We start from the raw sequence: 19,753 nt of genomic DNA on the forward strand, positions 1-19,753 counted from the left end.
TAATTAGGCTCTGTGTTAGCAGTCAATTGACACACACGCACACAGGAATTTGTGTGCCTGTGTGTGAAAGGGCCTCGGTGCAGAGCTGTTCGTGGAAACGGTTCACTAACCAGGTACAACAAATAAGATTAGTTCATTTCCTGATTAAAGCGGAGGGGAAAAACATTTAAAAATCATTAAAGAACACACACTTTCTCTTCGTTCGCTGTATGTGTTTGTGTGTGTTTTCTGTGTTTGCTCATACTGAGCGTGGGAGGGCCGACCTTCTGTGGTGCGATTACCAGATATAACCACCGCTGATTGTCTCTATTCATAATGAGACTAAACTCACTTGCACATACACACACACAAACACATACACACACAAACGCGTACACAAACACACACACGCACAAGTCTTCAAAGCTCTGTCAGATGGCCTTTCTCCGAACACATACTAAATAGTTTCACAGGAAACAACTTAGGGAGACTTTCTTTCATTCACACAAGCTGCAGCTTCTGACGATCATGTCACTGAGTGACATCATACACAAACCCACTGTGACTGCACAGAAAACTAATGAAAGAAATTAGTGAAGGTGTCTGTGTGTGTGGATTTGGGCTGAAAGGAAAAAGAAAGTGTTTTTTAGTACGTACAGTGTCATTCTGTAGGTCTAAAATATAATATAATATAATAATAAAAACAAAAAAAAAAGATCTTTTATGTTGCAGAAGAAAAAGAAATACAATTCTCCAGCTTTAAGGTAAATCTTGCCCCCTTGTGGGCTGGTAATGCACTGCATCAGACTGAACACCATTATACAGCCATAAAGATGACAATCTGGAATACAGGGTAAAAGCAGCAATGCCTTGTTTATAGACGGGTGTGTGTGTGTGTGTGTCCTAATACCTTGTCACTGTCCAGTGTATTCTGGGATGTACGCGAGGCAATAGAAATGGTGTCAGGTTGGCTGCTGGCATCTCCATGAATGTCAAACTCCTCTCCATCCCTGTAAATTCAACATGATATTGTATAAGTTACTTTATAAGTGAATAAATTCATCTGCAACAGTGGGATTCATGTGGGTTTTTCCATGTTCATTTTCCACCCATATGGACCAAGTCACTGCGGCTAAGTTACTGTTACTCAATGTATTATATTGTTATTGATTTAATTATGAAAATACAATTTCTGACTTTTAAAACAATTTTTATACTTTGCTAGTTTGGTGAAAATAAATTTTGCAATTACATGAGTAAAGACCAACTGTGTGTTGTCAATGCACTCTAACAGTTGCTGTATGCAGGATAGAGCTGCATCTGGTCTGTTGAGCAGCCCTTAATGTAGATACTGCCTTGTGCACAACCTGGTCCTCTCACCTTCTGCCTTTATGTTTGGCTGTGGTGGTTTTGGGGATGTGGATGGGCTCCTTCAGAGCTCCACGCAGGTGAGCAGTTCTCTCCTGGATCACTTCTCTGATGTGCTTGATCCAGTCCTGCTTGTTTTCAATGCTTGAAGCCTGAGGCACAGCACAAAATCAGCATCAGAGTCACAGGCCGTGGAATCATTCCCTCATCTCAGCACTGTTGGCCATGCTGATGTGAGTAAATGTGAAGAGCACAGGTAACCTCCGTGTTATCTCAAATAAATGAATTACTGTCATAAAAACCCGCCACACTGACACTGCAGGGACAGTATGTGCATTTATTATCAGCCCTGTGTTTACAGACGTCACTGAGCCCATCCGTTGACACTGTATTTAGCATCTGACTACCGTCATCCGTCTCTTCCTGCTTCACTTAGCAACCAGTGACACCAAGGCTGCTGTGGCACTGAGTCAAATTCCGACGATCACTGTTGACAGATAAGTAATGAAACATACTGCAGTGCAGCACACGTTCACTGGGGATACTCTGAGCAGCTCCTATCTCCAATCTAACATCGTCCACGCACTCAGGATAAATCACTGCTTCTGACTCACTGCGTAACAACGGCCAGAATTCTCCTCAGCTCGCCTTCTGACCCTTTAACAGCTTTTCTTAGATTCTCTGCAATAAGTGAATACGCACTAGAAAGCAGCAGGCCACCACTGCAGTCTGAAGTGGACTTCTTAAGCTGGATTGGATCATGTAAGTGTGTATTGTGTTAAATATGTTTCAAGTCACGTTCCTTTTTTGCAGAGAAAAGTCTTCGTACCTTAAGAACGATCTTATTGTCTGAGGTCGGGGTCCTGCCCACCCACAGGGCAAACTTACACGGATCTCCCTCCACGTGTTCTGTCACACCGAGCTCTGATGTCTGAGGAGTAGAAGAATATCAAATGTAGATAAACAGCAGGCAAACCACACAAGTGTAACACTTTTAAACATGTGCGTTTGTTTTTTTAAAACCCCATACTAATCCAAATGTTCAAGTCAGCTATTGGTCAAAAAGCTCTGCTCACTTTCTGTTATAATAATAATTCAGTTGGACGACTTTTTGTTGAATCCATATATATTTGGTTACTTTAGGATTGAAAAAGTCTTATGTTAATGAAAATAAGTACACAAAAAAACTAAAAAATACTGGTACTGGTTTGAAAACATGGTATCTGTTGTGAGAGTATTAAACTTATAACATAAACATATAATTGATCCCTAATATTCCTTTTGTCGTTTGCACTGGCTGACAGAAACATCTGGTTCCACAGAGATTCTCTGCACAGAAACAACAAACTACTTACAAAAAGTTTGCTCTTGTAGAGATATTTGCTGCGGCCGTTGGAATCTTTCACTTCTTTGCTGAAGACCAGCGACATCTCAAACAGGAACAGGTGTCGGTCACGACCTTTACGAATAAGAGTCTTGGGATCCCAGACCTGGAAGGACTCCTGGAGGATCAGCTCTCCCTGCGAGTCTATGTTTCCATCAAAACCTAAACAATAAATACAATACATTTTTAAATGTCATTGAGTGTTTCTGACTCAGAGATGGGAAACTGCTGCTAAATGGCTTTTATCCAATATATACTGACAGAGGTGAGTGAGTTTATAATGTACACTGAGGAACTGTGTGTGACTCAGGTAAGTGTGTGTGTGTATGTGTGTGTGTTTATACCCACCATCCAACATAGAGAGGTGCATTGCATCATTAGCTCTCTTAGGGACGCTGAGCATAACTTCAAGACCGTCCTTGATTTCACCTTTTCCCTCTTCGCAGCAGGTCAACAGCTCCTACAGAGGCAGAGTTTACACAAACTCAACACTCACTCACTGAGAGACAACGCTGAAGTCGTAATCCTACTAACAGGTCAACCTTTAACCTACAGTCATTACTCAGTATTTGGTCAGAACCCAAAGACCCGTATGTAGCATCACTAAATAGATTTGATCAATTATTTTATGGTTTGTACAATTTTTATGACATCAAATATAAATGTTTTTTTAATGGTTGATTTAATCCAAGATTGACAAAATAAAGTCATTATATCCAGAAAAAAGGAGAGAAGGATAAGAAAACAACAAAGCAGTCATCTTTGATCAGGATCATCCTGATTTGGATGAGAATTGGTATATATTGGTTTGGGGAATAATAAAGTCAGTGCCTGTGCCGTACCTTGAGGAGCAGCTGGTACTTTGTGATTCTCTGGACTGGTTTAATCAGGTACGAAGAGATGGAGTTGGCCAGACGATGCCTCTGCTGGATTTCCTGTTCACAAAAAAGACGTGTGTGCAATAAAGAGATGTTGAGGTACAATTTTTGAAACTAATTTTACATGTTATCCTCTTGAAGGCATTTCACACAAACACAGGGTGCTGAATACACAGCATCCACATTAAAACATCATACATTTCAGCTGTAATGAGTTACTCACATCAAAGTAGGCTCCAGCATGTTCCAGGATGAGCTGAGTGGAGTCAGGTTTATTCTTACAGTAATTCACGTACATTTGGAATTTATCAGCCTACGGAGGAAGAAACAACATCAACAACAAGGATTATTAGCATGACATGAATGAGTGTTGTCTTTGAAATTGAAAGATAAACAGAAATTCATTTTTTCAGAAACAGAAAGATCTCATCTCATACCCAAGTTACAAAGCAATGTCCGACGTCCTCTGGAAGCTGCTCATACTTTTCCAACTCTTTAAGGAAGATGCTGTTCCAAACACAGATTCACACACAAAAAAAGATAAGCAGCAGGTATCATGCAGTCGACGATGGTGAATTAAAATCTCTAAATGTTTTCATTTAAATCTGAACTGGGTGAGGCTCTACTGACTTGTGATGAAACTCATAGAGATCTTGCATGTTCCCAAAGATGATGTGCTCCTTGTTGACAATTCCTGGAGGAATTTCCTCCACACCGCTGGTCATTTCCCACAGGTATGTCTACACAACACATTGGAGGAAATAAAGCCTTTTTTAAAACCTGTCCTTGAACGTGTGTGTGTGTTCTTTGAGCATGTTAAAATAGCTTACATCCAGACATTCCCGTAGGTCTCTGACATAGGCCTTCTCTGTCTGGATCAGCTCAGCCATTATGAATCTGAAAGAGTCAAACATATTTGACATAACTGTTGTGGTGATTATTAGTATTGGTAAATGCTAGTTTTAGCTGCTTATTTTTGGCTATTATAAAAATGTACTTTCAAGCAGTGACTTTCTTAAACATGAGTTTTATGAACTACAGTTTCCTCAGGTCTGCAGCAGTAAATCAGTTGTTTATCAGTCAGATAGAAATGTCTGCTCTACTTACTCTTTTCTTCTCGCAGACTTTCTCTTCTCCTCGTTGAGCTCATGGGCAGCATCCCTCAACTTGACCTCTGACCCCGGAGCACTTGCTGGGATGATGTCCAACTGCAACTCTTTACTCTGCACACAGGACAATGGCTGTCACATGGCTCAGCACAGATGAGTTGCCAGTATGAGTTACAACGTTGAAGTGCGATGACACCAGCTCAACAAAGAACTGATCAGGTTTAAATCCACCGTCATCTGATCACCAGACGCCTTCAGCAGTTGTATCAAAAACTACAGTGAACTACTGTCAAAGTGAGGTGTCCCGACTCTAACAACTACTGTGGCTCTTTTGTCTTTGTGTTAAACAGCATTAGGCTTTGACTGGCACAAAATATACAGACGACTACTCACGGCCTTGTTTGAATCCGATGTAATGCCGAGTGCAGTTTCCAGGCAGGTCCGGTATTTGTCCATGCGAAGAGAAAAGTCCCTGTAGCGTTTGTCCACTGAAGAGACCCATTTCTTTATCTCCAGGGCATGGGCGTGCCCCTTGTCACAAAACCCATCCGCCAGCTGGATCAACAGCTTTACCCTCTCTTTGGTTTGCTGTCAATAGATACACAATCAGTGAGAGGACAGGGAGAGAAAGAGAAAGAGAGAGAGAGAGAGACAGTGACAACAGAGGAAAGGTGAATATGAAGAGAGAGAGCAATGTGGAGAGAATGAGAGGGGGAGAGAGTGAGAGTGTGTGTGTGTTTGGGAAAGGGTGTTGCTTGATGGACACAAAAGCTTGTTCTCCAACACAATAACAGTGACAGAGCAAAGAGGAATCAGGACAATACACTGCCCTGGGATTGGGCCTCACAGTGGAGTGCACGACCCTACAAACATGCAAATAACAGCCAGAATATGAGGTACACCCGGTGAACTCTAACACGAAAACACACCTTTGCTGTGATCTGGAATTCTTCGTGTTCCTTCAGCAGCTCCTGTGTGTGGTGAATACTGGAGCCTGTGGAGGTGTGTGTGGACAGGTAAAACTCCCCGGTGTCATGGATCCACTCCAGGGCCTGAAAACACAAGTATGGACACTGACACTGACATCTACATGTGACATGTTCACTTCCAATACATTCAGGATAATTCAAGGTAAATAGTGGGACTGAAAAATGTTTCTCAGATCATCTGATACTACTGTGTTAGTACGCTGTAGGCAATGCAGTGTTATCTAACCACCACAAGAGGGAGCCATGTTTCTTAATTAGCCTCATGCACACACAATTCAGATTTTTACTTTGTTTCAAATAATAAAACTTAAGTAGATTATTGTGATTAAAATATTATGACTATAACTATAAAATTAGAAGTGAATATAAAGTTAAAATTCTAATGAAATCAACTTACAAAGGAAGTGTGGCTTATTCTGTAATTTAATTTATCTTAAGATGAGGTGATGGTAGATGGTTGTGGACCTAGCCCTGACTGCTACTGTAGCAGCAGCGGCAGTACTGTCAGAAACTAACCCTAACTAACCTTAACCAGTAACACTGTCACTGTTCTCTTCCTGCAATAAATCCAGGAATTATGACACTGTAATTCACAGATGTTGATGTAGAGGCAAAAACAAAACACTGTTGTACGTATGGTCAGTCTAAAATCATTAAAAGTCAAGTTTAATTAAAAATATTAACTGTTCATGTGACCTGACCTTTGACCCTACTGCTACTCAGATTATGGGCTTTTTCAAAAACAGCAAAGCTAAAAACTGTTGAGTTGACATGAGTTGAAATGTTAAGCGCTGGTAAATGACAGGATGGTTGAAGCACTGTCGTAAAGCCAGCGTTTGAGTTTACTGTGCCACATAATGATAGTTGTCGTTAGGCCTTTAGATCTTTGTTGTCAACATCTGCCAGCTGACATCACTTTTAGAACTCAAATCTATCATTAAAGAAGAAAAAACACAGACTCCATGTTTTATCTAAAATAAGAAGCAGGCTGACAGTTTTAGTTCAGTAAACACAGGATTCTTTCGCACAGAAAGAGTGCCCTTTTCCTCTAGCAGCAATCTTCTCTGAGATATCGGGGGGTGGGGGGACGGGAGGGGACAGAAAACGGAAACACACAAGCACACACCTGTTTGGCGCTGCGTTCAAACACGACATATTGCTGGCACTGGTCCAATCTCCGTTTCCTCATGGTCCAAAAGTGGAGCACTCTGTTCTCCCTCTGCAGCAGCTCATTCAAGATATCTGATTAAAACACAAAAGCCAAATACATTATTAACACTCAAAATAAAAAAACAAAAATGACTGCATGGAAAAGTTAAAGGTGGCTGAACACCTTGCCTGATGTGTCAGTGCTGTGTTGTAGAAGGTTATCATTAAGCTGTCAACTTACTCTTAACCTGAGTCTCTGGAGCTTTGACATGGGACAACATGCCGGGCATGTTAACACTGTTCCTGTGCAGGTACTTCAAGAAGACGTCAGCGTTACGTCTGGCTAATGTACAGGCCTGGATAAAATAAAAATACATTTTAGTCCTTTCATAAACTGAACATGAACAGGAAAGATTTTGAAAATAATCTGGGGAAAAAATAGTTTAATAAAAATAATAAAATAGTGAGTTTAATGAAAGATGAAAGAGTTATGAACAGTAAAAAAATATTTTTATAAAAAAATAAACCAGGTTTTATATGGATTCTGATGATATTTTACTGTGCATGTACAACAAATAAAAAATAAAAGAACACAAAGAAAGTCATTTAACATATTTTCATGTAGGGATATATCCTTTGCCTCACCTTGAGAAAAGCTTCCTTCTGCTCCAAATGTTTGCTGATCATGGGGGTGACATGGTCTGTCTCACTGTTCGGGCCCAGTTTGTCAGCACCACCACACCAGTCTTCTTCTCTCTTGTACTCCTGCTCCAGACTTTCCAGGACACTGCACACCTGAGATGAACAGAACACAAAACTGAAACTCTCTATAAAACCTTCTAATTTTAAAGGGTTATCTTTAACATAAAGAATCTTGAAACTGATTTATTTTACATTTTCCTGCACACAAACCTGTTCAGACGTTTTGTAAAAGGCCACAGAAGCATTGACCAGCTTGAGCCGATCCTCCATCTTTAGCATTAGCTGCTGCCAGTGATCTGCCACCTTCAAACATCAAATGTATAACATTTTTTAATCGCTCTTAAAAGCTGGGGTTATGTTTTTTTGTTTGTTCTATCATCAAGTGATGTGTCCTGTACCTTTTCTGCACAGTCTCTGATCATATCCATATCATAGTGGTTGGCCTGGAGCAACGCCTCAGCCTTCTGCTGGACCTGTAGTGCACTCTGATGAGTTTTCTGGTTGGGATGAAACAAAACCACACATTTCAAACAGGATTCCAGCTGCAGTTGATGCTGCTTTGCAGTTAAAGGTAAGACAAAGGTTTTATTAGAGAGACTTTAAAGATTGACCTCTAGTGAACATGTCTAAGAGGAAATAAGAAATATAAAAGTAATGGCTTTTCTGGAAAAAGTGCTTTTGATCCTTGTCGGATTCGATGAAAAAGAACAGAAGTCTTAACTGGAATCCAAGAGTTTCTCCAAACTCCGACTGCATTAACCTGGGATATTCCTTATTCTATGGTCAGGGCAGCCGCAGAGAACAAAAACTCTACATTCTACATGGTGTCTTGTTATTCAACATTGAAGGGCTTCAGTTTTGGCATGCACGCCAAAGTTTCAGAATCCAAAAAAGAGAAATATTCATTAAACACAACATCCTCTTTTTATGTCCATGTGAGCTCCACCGAAGTAGGTCAGGAAGCAGCTGGCATTAGAAATGAGCCGGGGCTGATGAAGTTCAAAGGAAGCAGCCTGTGCATAATCCATGGCAAAGATGACATAAAAGAAGGGTGAGCAGAAAGAGGAATAAGGTAGGATACTAGTTATTTATAATTTTGACTTCTGAGGAGGGACTGTGGGGCCGACAGAGAACAATAAAACAGAAGAAGTTAAGAAATGGTGAAAAGGGAAAAGTATCAGGACAAACATGATGATGACAAGAAGATTTCTTTTTTTTAACCTCTATTGCATGTTGGAATTGTTCATGTTCCTTCTGCAACTGCTCGGCTTCCTGCAGTGAACTGGCTGTGATCAGGCCAGCGTTGAGCATCGACTCTCCATTTCGGATCCATCCCAGCACCTACACAGAAACACACATGGACAATATATGTTGCAGTTTCCTTTCAAATGCAAATATCAATATAGTAGAGTGTATATATATATATATACATATATATATATATATATACATATATATATATATATATACATATATATATATATATATATATATACACATATATACGTATATATATATATATATATACATATATATATATATATATATATATATATACACTTAACAACTTAATATGTTCTATTTATGTTGGCAATATTCTCATGAAAAGAATAACAATAATTAAATAATTAAAAATCAGTATAGTATTTCAGTGTGACAGAAATAAGGAAAAATAGAACAATTAGAAATTGAATTAATTTGCCCTCCTGCGATCCCTGCTATAATATAATAATAATTGGTTCTTGCGCCACACTTTATGAATCACTGCTTTAAAATACAGTACATACAAAGTTTTAACCTCAGAAAGATTAACCCTCTCCACGCTGGGCAATAATGGTCAATGATCTTATCAGGTTCTATAACTTCTCTACCATGTTACTGGATATTGTCTGGGAGTTACTTATTTTTTTCACACGTAACCCGATTATCAAGAATACATTTCTTTCTCTTTTTTATTTTGAGAAATCCCATTGAGTTGTAGCTAAAGTGCTGCCTCTTAAAGCCACCTGTGTCTCTGTTTCTCTGACTCAGCTCACACATCTGTTGTGTGACGAGCAAAGGCGCAGTGGAAGCCTGGCCGTAAAAGTGATGATGCAACAGTGCTCTGACTGTTTTGTTTGAGCAGTCAATAGATCTAATGTTTCCACTGCACTTGTAATGACCTGAGGCGAGACAGGTCTGACTGTCAGCAGTTAAATGTCTGTGTGTCTGTGTCTGTGTGTTGTGTGTATAACGCAATTCAATATGAATGATATATGAACAATCACCGACAACAGCAGCAAAAGTGACTTCACATGTGACTCACTGAGAATACATTTTTATTTATCATTATTTCACCGTTGAGATGAGATTTTTGTGATTTCTCGTAAAGCCCTGATAGTTCTTCTTAATGCTAAAACACTCCTGTGTATAACAGTAGGTCAGGGGAACTTCATGAACTGGATTTTGGTGGAGAAATTATTGCTGAACTACAGAGATTCACAAACTACTCTTCTCTGCACAGACTCAAGCCTGAGCTCCATCTGTAACACTGCCTCTCTGTGGGAGGATGAGTAAAAATAACACTGTGGTATCACACTGGCATCTCACTCTGATTAATGCCATATCTGTTCAGGCAGTGCAATGCCAGGGCTTCATCTGTAAATGTTTTGCTTTGGCCAATTTGAGGATAATTATAGTTTAAATTTCACATCTTCTATCATTTATCTCCAATGTTAAGTCTTTCAGCAACAACATGAAGATGATGACAGGCCCTGAGGTGGAGAATCTGTCAAATAGTATTAAGTATTACTATGCTAAACTACACCGTTGTATTTATAATTCTGCTCATCGTTCAGTTCTCTGAAGTCTGTTGAACTTAATTAGAGATAGAAACATCCAGGTATGAAACAAAAAATGAATGAGAGAGGAGGAAAGTAAAAGGCGAGGAGTTTTGACACGGTGTGAGTCACCCATTACTGCTGCTCTAGTACAGACAGAACAAACCGTAGTCCTTTCAGCACTTTAACACACACTGCTGTAACAGTCGTGGTGCGATGTGGAAATAAAATGTCAGTCTGACCTGAGTCTTACAAGGATAAAAAAACAGCTTAAGACTTCCACCTGTGCGGTCTGAAATATTTATGCCCTGCTAAAAAATGGATTTCCACCCTCTTGGCCTTTTCTCTTCTTCTTCATACCTGCTTGACTTCAGCCTGCAGATGTCTCAGCTGGACACACTGCTCCAGGTGTCTCCGGTGCTGCTCCGCCGCCACGTCCAACTCCTGCTGCTTCTCGTGGAGGAACTCCAGCAGGTCCTGAACCCGAGTGGCCATGTCCACATCTCTGTCGCATAACAGCTCCACACCTGCAACCAAGAGACATCCACATTGGGGTAAGTCTAAAGAGGAGTATAAGTATGAGGGTTTGAACCGGCAACCAATCGCACTCAATCCTTTAACCCAGTGGTTCTTAATTATTCTCTGGGGGTTTGAAATGTTTTCAAACCCCTGTACCCCTTGACCCACACCCCAGCGAATCAAAATACTACTGAGTATGAGTTGCTGCCACCTAGTGACTGGAGATTGTTATCATTCATGCATTACAGCAGTGGTACACTGATGTCCATATGTATGCCATATTTCATTGGAAGCGCCCCAACCCCCCCCCCGTAGCTTACCAATGGTAAGCCTTCCCCACTATTTGAGAAGCACTGCTTTAACCACTTGACAAGCTACTGTCTATGTATTTATATGAATATATTTGTTTATTATTATTTGAAATAAATGTTGACTCTATAGATAGGTATTGTATTAAAACAGCCCACCTCTTCTTTAGACTAGAAGCGACTAGTGTTGGTGCATCATTTCTCAGTGATGAAATTCAGACATTAGGAGTTATGTCGTGTTCCCAGACGTACCGGAGGCCTGCACCTCTGTGACATACTGCAGCAGCTCCTGCCCCTGGTGGATGACGTCAAAGGTGAGGTTGTTCATAGTGAGCGCCTTGTCTGCATGGTGTTGTAGCCTCTGCTCGGCCAGCGTCAGGTCTTCAGTGTCAAAGTCGCTCATCTGCTGCGACAGCTCCTCGTTCCATGACTCCAGGTCTGAGATGATCTTTTGAGAGGCAGAGAGAACGGGAGATGAGGGAAAAAGGCCAAATGTATTAAAATTAAATTTGACGGCTAAGGGCTAGACTGGAGAGACAGGAAGATTGCATGAAATTGTGTGTCAAGAAGAGGCCTGACTAAATCATAACCTGGGTTTTTTATTATGTATTTTACTGCTAATAAAATATGCTTTAAGAAAAAGTACAGTCACTGAAGAGAACATTACTTCAATATAGCACCGAGTCACTTCACAACACTGGGAGAAGAGGAATGTTTAAACAACAAATCAGACAGTTTTAACAGTTTTCTGTAATTCACCAAACTCTGTCACAATAAATAATAACATACTGACTTGACTTAAACTGGGAAAATGTTTTTAATCATTTACTGGAGTCTGACTAATACTGAAAACAGGAATTCACTGAAATCCTCCCTTTTAAAGGGCATGTTTTTAAAGATAACTGATGAGTGTGGTAACGTAAGCATACAAAAGCACAAAAAATAAAGTTTTATGTAAGGCATTGTGGGACATGCATTATGATACAGACAGTGAGTATCACTGTTCTCCTATGGTGTGCTGTGGCAAAGTTTGCAACAATAAAAACCATAGATTAAAGACACTCAAAAACTGTTTGACAACATCTACAGAAATATCCTCCCTGACAACATCAGACTTTTTGTCACTCTGTCAACACAGCCATCCCTTACCATTCGCTCGTCAATGCTGTAGTGCTCTCTCCGTTTACAGTTGAGTAAAATTCCTTCTGTGTGCAGGAAAACCATTTCCCTTCACTACCAACTGCAGCAGCAGAGAGTCTCCTCTTTGACTAAAATGTTCAAATTGTCATATTTTACTTCACATAAATAGAGTTACGTCTAATAAAAATGTGCAGTGCCGTCCGTAACTGGAGAAATCACTGTAAGACGATTCCATGACTGACTTTTACTTTACCTAAAGTACACACCCCCAGTACAGGCAGGAGGGCGTGTTGTAGTGTCTTTGTGTGTGTGTGTGTGTCTGTGTGTGTGTAAGGTGGGGAGGGCTGCAAATCCTGCTCCTATCTTCATGCTTGAGCGCTGTGTCATGTAATCCCGTCTTGATGTGTGTATGCATTAGTCTCAGTGTACTTCAAGATGAGGGATTAGAAGATTCACTACTTTGACTTGACAAAAAACTAATGACAGACTAGACTGAGTTGTGTTGCAATATTCACCAGCAAGTGCACAACACAATCCCCCAGACTGTAACAGGGCGTTCACTGGAATACAGTAAAAGGAAGTTCCTGAAAACTAACGAACCTCTCACAGGATACTTTTTATTCACTATTCAGGAAAAATATATGATACATTTGTCTCTATTAAATGACACTTCAGTTTTATTTTCAGCAAGATTATAGTTGTTGACTAGAAAAAATCAGTAAATAATGTAAATTATTTACAAAATTATTTTTGTGGTTTAACAACCCATCAGTTAACGCTCACAGTAATTTTAGTTTCTCCATCGTGACAGATCCTTCTGTGAAAGAACTTGTGACATTTTTTGAAACTCTAAACTCTTGCAGTAAAAGAACAGCCATGAGCTTCATTAGAAAAGCTCTTTGTAGAACACACAGAAATGTCACAAGAGTACATCTTTAATACTACATTTCAACCACTCACACACTTCTCTTGCTGCCTTGACTTTCAAAAACCCATCATTTCTCTCTTCATCAGCCCAACTTTTTCACTGCAGGATTAAAGAAAGAACTAAATATGCATCGCATTCACCCAAGACTATTTTTTAGTCTGCCGCCTACTCACATCAATTGCGTCTCTCTCAAAGATGCGGAGCTGGAGGAAAAGCTCGAGTTTGATTTTCCTTTCCTGGAACAGCTCCTCCATCTGGCCCTGTGCCTCGTCCAGCTGCTGCAGCACACTCTCGATGTGGGCCATGGAGCTGTTGTGTGGTGTCTTATTGCTGGAAATGGCTGAGTCTCTGTGAAAAAAAGTCACGGAGAGAGGAGTTTGAAGATATAGTGCAGAAGGCATTCCAGTGAAAGTATAAAAATGTATTAAATGTGAAATATTTTTAGACAGTTCTTTGTAGTTTTCCTCTCTTAAATACTAAGTGCATAGGTTTTTAAAGATCTTCACACTAAAAAAAACCTGGATTTTCATATAACAATGTTGCAAAAGACTGACTGATAACCTACTCCTGCTTTAATGACATTTTTATTTTGCAAAAGTAATTAAACAAACAAAGGTTAGAAAGGAATAAAACAGTTGTGGATTTTTAGTGAGTCTTTTTCTGTTGAATTTGTTTTCTGCTGCCACTGCTGACCCCTGCTGTCACTAAGAAAAAGTGTTTAGATTGTTGTGCTGGTTCTTGGCCTTCAGCACCGTCAACATGGAAATATTTTACATAAATCACATCTTGCAAAACTTAACAATCCTTTAAAATACTTGAAATTTTTCTCATCAATGTATTCACAGCAAGACCATCACTGGTTCCCTCCATGTTTCCTCCCACATTCAAAGACATTCAGGATTAGAGCAATTTTACTGGGCAATCTAAATCAGGACTCTCAAACTCCCATGGGCCACTTCTGGTCCACGAACCGACCACCTCTGGCCCACAACTAGATGTCAATAATGATGTAACTGGACCCTCGTCTGTACTCCCTGCTTTAAGTTAACCACAAGTAGAAATAATAGTGTGAATGTCTGTCTCTATAAATGTGGGGGGGGGGGGGGGGACTGGGGTCTGTCCGGGGTATATCCCTTCCTTGCTGACGCAATCCTTAAAAAAGAATGAGGCTGTAGAGGAGGAACCAAAGGAGAGTGTGTTAAACCTGAGCTGCTGGATGAGGTCCTCTCCTTCCTTAATGACATTGACAGTAGCCTGCAGAGTCGTCTGCTGCTGCTGGCCAAAACGTTTGATCAGATCTTGCACTGCCTCCACAGACTCGGCGTATACGTCGTCCAGCAGCTCTTTCTGAAGCTCCTCCAACCACGTCCACAGCTAACGGTGATGGATACAACAGACGAGACAGTGACACACACGCTAAACAAGAGCGGCTCAGAGCTGTAAATGTGAGCATCAATGGCATGATGGACACACAAGCAAACAGAAGATAAGGAGAAATATACAGGAAGTCGTTGTTGTTTAGTGAAGTGTCACTACAGTGACAGAGAAGCCATCTGGTTGAACTTGCTCAGGGCACTCGAGTTCTGACATGGTTAGCAGCCTGCAGGGGGCAATCTTCACAGCTACACCTACACTTCTTACTCAAAATCGAATCTCACAAGGTATTAATCATCAATAGCCTAGTAACATACACAGTTCTGTTCAGTGAGCTGGAATAGAAGTGTTAAATGTGGAGGAACTTCTGTCACTTCATTCATGTTCTTACTAGACTGCATCCAGACGCTTTGATACAACTTGAAAAGATTTGGGTCAAGGGACTGGACATACACATTACACACACACACACACCCACACACACAATGACCTGTGCCAAGGTGTGAGCTGACAGATGGGCTGAAGGAGATGAGTCCATATGGCCATTAAAGAGCTGCTTCTTTAATAACATCCTGAGTTTGTAGTGTTAACAGGTGTAAAAAAACAGAGTCCTGTCAGTGTGGAGAGGTTCATTTTGAGAGACATCTACAAGGGAAAATCAGACAAAAGTGGGACACGTGCAAGCATGTAGCTAATTTGATTTTTTTTTTTTTAGCTTTTACCTATTTTTAAATAGCAGGTAAGTTGCATTTTTTTGTAAGATAAAAATAGTAAAGACATTTTCAATACTAAATATAATTTTAAAATTTGTCAGATTTGTATCTGACATTGTACTGTTCATCACAATGTTTAAAGGAAAGGTTAGTGTAACGAGGAATTGTCCTTTATTTTGCCTAAATCTGGATGGTGGCAAATGGATGTATCAAAGAAAAACAAATTCACCCTACTGTAAAAGCTCGAATTGGTAAATGACTACAAAAATCCTCTTCCTGATTGAAAGGTTGATACTGAATGCTGGGTAACCACAAAACTCAGGAAAACTGTTGAACTACACAAACTTTACAAGAATTCCGCACATAGTGCAAATTACCCCAAAAGGGGCAATTAAATAAAACCTAACTCCAAATTATGTATTGTAACTAGTATTTCATTATGTCATTATGATTTAAGTACCATGCCATTAAAGTAATAGTGAATATAATGGTGACCATTGTAGAGGATGATCTCACTCTTCTGACTATGAATCAATTCAGGGGAGAAACCACAGTTACTACATAAATGTCCACCTACTGTACACTAACCAGTAGTGTTAGCGATTAATCAAACCACATCTACCTGGCAGACTTACGACACCCACCTCTTTGACATGTGTGTGAAAGACCACAGACATGTCCAGCAGGACTTTGCGTTGCTCCACACGCCGCACAAAGTCCTGGATGCGGTCTTCCAGCTGGTGGGCTGCCTGGTAAATTTCCTCTGGGTCACACTCTCCAGTCTGGGCCAACTGCTCCGCTGCCTCCAGCAGCTTGTCTGCATTGGTATAGGTATTCTAAAAAAATCATCATAACAAGTGATGAAGAAGAATGACCATAACAAATGTTACACTGTGTCAGTGTTACACGGATACTTACTCAGATTAGCTCAAGGCAGGAAATAGCAATTATTACAATTAATTTTTGTAATTAGTTTTTTTTTCTTTCTTTGCAAACTCACCTGTGCTACCTCCTCAAAGTCCTCGTGTCTCTTCTGCAGAGCCCTGGCTCTGTGCAGAGATTTGCCAACGCCTGTATGTTTACTGAGGAAGGCCTCACCATGGTTCTCTATCCAGTCCAGCACCTGGGAACAAACACACATATACACAACATTAAATATATGCACATGCAGTACGCATATTCCTACAGTAGGGGGAGCAATCGAAAGGCATTAATCAGATCCCAATTACAGGGTACCAGAGTTGTCACCTCTCTCTCCCTCCTGTGTCTGTCTGCTCACTTCTCTGCTCTGATCACACTCTTTAGTCTTTTTTCAGGCACTCTGTCACATTTGAATTAAATCAATAAAGACAATTAGGTTTTGCTAAACAGCAACTCCAGAGTGTCAACATTTCCGCCGTGTTTGGTGTCGGCTGTAAATCTTTGCACAAAATGACCTTATTATCTATTACACAGATGCTCCATCTGTTTCTGTGTGGACTAATGAATGGAGGTTTTCATGGTGCTCTCAAGGTCTCTCAGAGAATATTTTGATGGGACTAACACGCACACAGGCGGGAACAATGCCCTCGACACCTGATGTGACAGTAAACGGTGTCACCATGGAAACCACTACCAAGAGAAAAGGGCTGACGCAAGGGTGGATGGAAGAGAGGGGAGAAAGAAGCAGAGGTGGAGATCAGAGCAGGTGAGAGAGGAGAGAGAGAGAGGTTGAGAGGAGTTCATATCTGCAGGGTACAAACACACATCTAACACCTCTGTCACTCAGAGTCACACACACACACACACGGTCACACTGTGACAACTGAGGAGGAGGTGATAAATCTTTGTGTTTGGGTTAAGAACAGGGTGAGGACAACAGGTCATGGTTAAGTTGTCCAAAAAATGCAGAATCCAACGTTTTGTTACATTTTTAGGACAGTTTCTGGCATTTCTGCTGAAGTGTAAGAACCCAGAGTCCAAAAAGAAATAAAAACACAGTTCTAATGCTGCAGAACATTATTTTAAATCTTTAAAAAAATATATAATTTGGCTCAAGATTTTTACATTCCCTGCAGATATGCCTTATTTGAAGTCTAGCATCTAATTAAATACCATATAAAGAGTTTAAATCCAAAAAGTTTAAAAAAGTGAAAAGAAAACAACATTGTGAAAAAATAAAATGCATGGTATGTGTAATTTATATTTATTTGTAAGGTTGTTGATTTCTGAAAGTGACACAAAAATACAGTTTTTGGAGGCAAACGAAAACAAGGCTTGTCTGAAATAACCAGAGTTATAGGCAGTGGCCCCCTGTAGGTTGGTATTGGTACAGCAGAAGATGAGAGCCTGTGTTACACACAGACTCCGATGTCAGGTCCACACTGGAATTTAATGTTACACATGTACACACCTGTTGAACACCCGCCTGAAAGACACACAGCTGCAGACGCTGGTGCAGGCGAACTTTGCGGTGCTGCCAGATGTTCTCCAGCTGCCTCTGGTGATGCAGTACTTCATGGATGATGTCCAGAACATGGTGGACAGCCTTGGAGTAGTTTGCTGAGGACATGAGTGAATCTGCACTTCCTGGGGTCAGAGGTCGCTGTAGTTTATCCAGGAGAGACTTGCCGTCCTGACTTACCTAAAAAAAAAGAACAATTTGTAAAAATAAGCACAGGGTTTTACGGTGTCCTCCATTGTGTTTATTTTCCCTTTTTTATGTTTTACCTTAACAACAGCTGACAAAGACGTTGAGTTAACTTGGCATAACAATTTTCTCATTTATATTCATATTCATATGCAGAGTGTGCGTAGGTGGATGTCTATGTTACTGTGTACAGTGTGTGTACTGACCTCAGAATATGCAGTGGTAATGTGCTCATATAAACCCTGGTGGTGGTGGATTGTGTCCTCCAGGTCCTGGAGTTCAGAGGGCAACTCTCCTTCACCACACGCTTTACACCATGGCTCCACTTTACTCATGTACTGGGGAGACAAAATGCAGCAATACTACATAAAAAAAAGCTAAACGTCATCCATGAATATCTAAAACTGAGACAAAAAAGATTCAACATTTAGAAGACCAAAAAAGCTTGATGTTAAATAAAACAAGTCAAAAGAGAACTTAAATTACCTCAGACGTGGGTAAAAGCTTCGTATAAGCAATAATACTTGAGAGTACGCCACTAAAATAACTCAAAGCTGACACATCAAGAGTTTGAAGTTAGCCAAAAAAACATTTAAATTTGATTACTCATCTATACGAATAACCTCATTGTCAATTTTTTTAAAGTCAATTTGAAAATGTAAGTGAAGCGGCAGTCTCCCAGTAAAGTTTAGATGACATCATCATGAGTCTTCCTCATTACCTGCGTGTCAGTTAGCACCACCTGTGTCTGTACCTGGTCAGCTTTCTGGTGGAAGCTGGCTGACATCTCCAGCAGCGTGCTGCGCTCATCTAGGGCAGCAGCGAAGGCTTTCCACTCCTGCTCCAGCTGACCTGAGATCTGCTGGATCTGCTGCGAGGCATAATGACCTGACTCCAGAAGCCGGTTCCCCACGGACATGATCCGATTGATGTTCACGTACACGTTCTGCATGTGAGGAGAACCAGGATAGATCAACAGAATGGAATTTTAAAAAAATTAAAAAATGTAATGATGTTTTCAAATGTTTTTACAAATCAATCTGACATGTTGTAGTTTGTGGTCATCAGTTGTAAATATGTTGACATTCTGTTTAATAAAAAAATACAGTACAGGCAGATAACGGGTTGTTGTGCTATAATTTTAGATCCAATTATCCATTAAGCTGTTTCTCTACAAAACATTGCCAAAAATGACATGTGCACAGAAAATAAAATACAAAACAGCCACGACAACTTTTGCCCCCAGATATTTTTACATCGCCACCTACACACCTCCAAACAGAAGCCATTAAAATCCCATTTCGCTGGGAGACACACCTTTGTGTGAATGGTGAAAAGAAACGTGCCTGTTAATCTCTCACTCTTTTTTGATATATGAGCTCAAGCTGTTTTGTGGAGATAGGCATGAATCAGAAAATGGTAATTAACAACTGTGTTAACAGCCTGTTGTTTCTCTATTCAATTACTGCTCCTGAAGCCTATAATGGCTCTCAGTAGGTGTGGTACTATCACAACACAAAGAAACCAAACCAAACCAAACACCCACCACGGCCCTGAAACAGCGGCAGGATCGGGGTCAACAGGATTTTTACCAACACAAAATATGGGGCGCATCCAACACTGTGTGGTGTTATTTGCACACAGTGTCTAAAGAGCATTACATCTGCTTAAAGGATGATTTGTCAAACGAGCCTCCTCCACAGTGCCCCCTGTCCAACATCCAGAGAAGTCTTTTCTCAATGTGTCACCAAAGGCTTGGGATTAC

At 40.4% G+C, this 19,753-nt stretch overlaps 1 protein-coding gene across 2 annotated transcripts in view; it reads right to left on the reverse strand.

Annotated features, from left to right (window-relative positions):
• triob (trio Rho guanine nucleotide exchange factor b) overlaps nucleotides 1-19,753 on the reverse strand; it is an 86,403-nt gene that overhangs the window by 21,768 nt on the left and 44,882 nt on the right. For both annotated transcript variants that reach the window (XM_008323918.3, XM_025061781.1), the window contains exons 9-36: nucleotides 18,743-18,934; nucleotides 18,195-18,326; nucleotides 17,752-17,982; nucleotides 16,360-16,482; nucleotides 16,004-16,195; nucleotides 14,477-14,646; nucleotides 13,446-13,620; nucleotides 11,457-11,652; nucleotides 10,738-10,904; nucleotides 8,780-8,899; nucleotides 7,957-8,055; nucleotides 7,769-7,861; nucleotides 7,502-7,651; nucleotides 7,098-7,212; nucleotides 6,834-6,949; nucleotides 5,648-5,770; nucleotides 5,112-5,306; nucleotides 4,717-4,832; nucleotides 4,440-4,506; nucleotides 4,240-4,349; nucleotides 4,047-4,116; nucleotides 3,833-3,922; nucleotides 3,574-3,666; nucleotides 3,080-3,191; nucleotides 2,703-2,893; nucleotides 2,177-2,278; nucleotides 1,360-1,499; nucleotides 890-989 (exon numbers count right to left, since the gene is read on the reverse strand). In XM_008323918.3, coding sequence (XP_008322140.1) covers nucleotides 890-989; nucleotides 1,360-1,499; nucleotides 2,177-2,278; nucleotides 2,703-2,893; nucleotides 3,080-3,191; nucleotides 3,574-3,666; nucleotides 3,833-3,922; nucleotides 4,047-4,116; nucleotides 4,240-4,349; nucleotides 4,440-4,506; nucleotides 4,717-4,832; nucleotides 5,112-5,306; nucleotides 5,648-5,770; nucleotides 6,834-6,949; nucleotides 7,098-7,212; nucleotides 7,502-7,651; nucleotides 7,769-7,861; nucleotides 7,957-8,055; nucleotides 8,780-8,899; nucleotides 10,738-10,904; nucleotides 11,457-11,652; nucleotides 13,446-13,620; nucleotides 14,477-14,646; nucleotides 16,004-16,195; nucleotides 16,360-16,482; nucleotides 17,752-17,982; nucleotides 18,195-18,326; nucleotides 18,743-18,934 — 3,780 coding nt within the window. The remainder of the gene's footprint in view (nucleotides 1-889; nucleotides 990-1,359; nucleotides 1,500-2,176; nucleotides 2,279-2,702; nucleotides 2,894-3,079; nucleotides 3,192-3,573; nucleotides 3,667-3,832; nucleotides 3,923-4,046; nucleotides 4,117-4,239; nucleotides 4,350-4,439; nucleotides 4,507-4,716; nucleotides 4,833-5,111; nucleotides 5,307-5,647; nucleotides 5,771-6,833; nucleotides 6,950-7,097; nucleotides 7,213-7,501; nucleotides 7,652-7,768; nucleotides 7,862-7,956; nucleotides 8,056-8,779; nucleotides 8,900-10,737; nucleotides 10,905-11,456; nucleotides 11,653-13,445; nucleotides 13,621-14,476; nucleotides 14,647-16,003; nucleotides 16,196-16,359; nucleotides 16,483-17,751; nucleotides 17,983-18,194; nucleotides 18,327-18,742; nucleotides 18,935-19,753) is intronic.

Source organism: Cynoglossus semilaevis, chromosome 13 (assembly GCF_000523025.1).
Source record: "Cynoglossus semilaevis isolate Cse_v1.0 chromosome 13, Cse_v1.0, whole genome shotgun sequence".
NCBI classification, from domain to species: Eukaryota; Metazoa; Chordata; class Actinopteri; order Pleuronectiformes; family Cynoglossidae; genus Cynoglossus; species Cynoglossus semilaevis.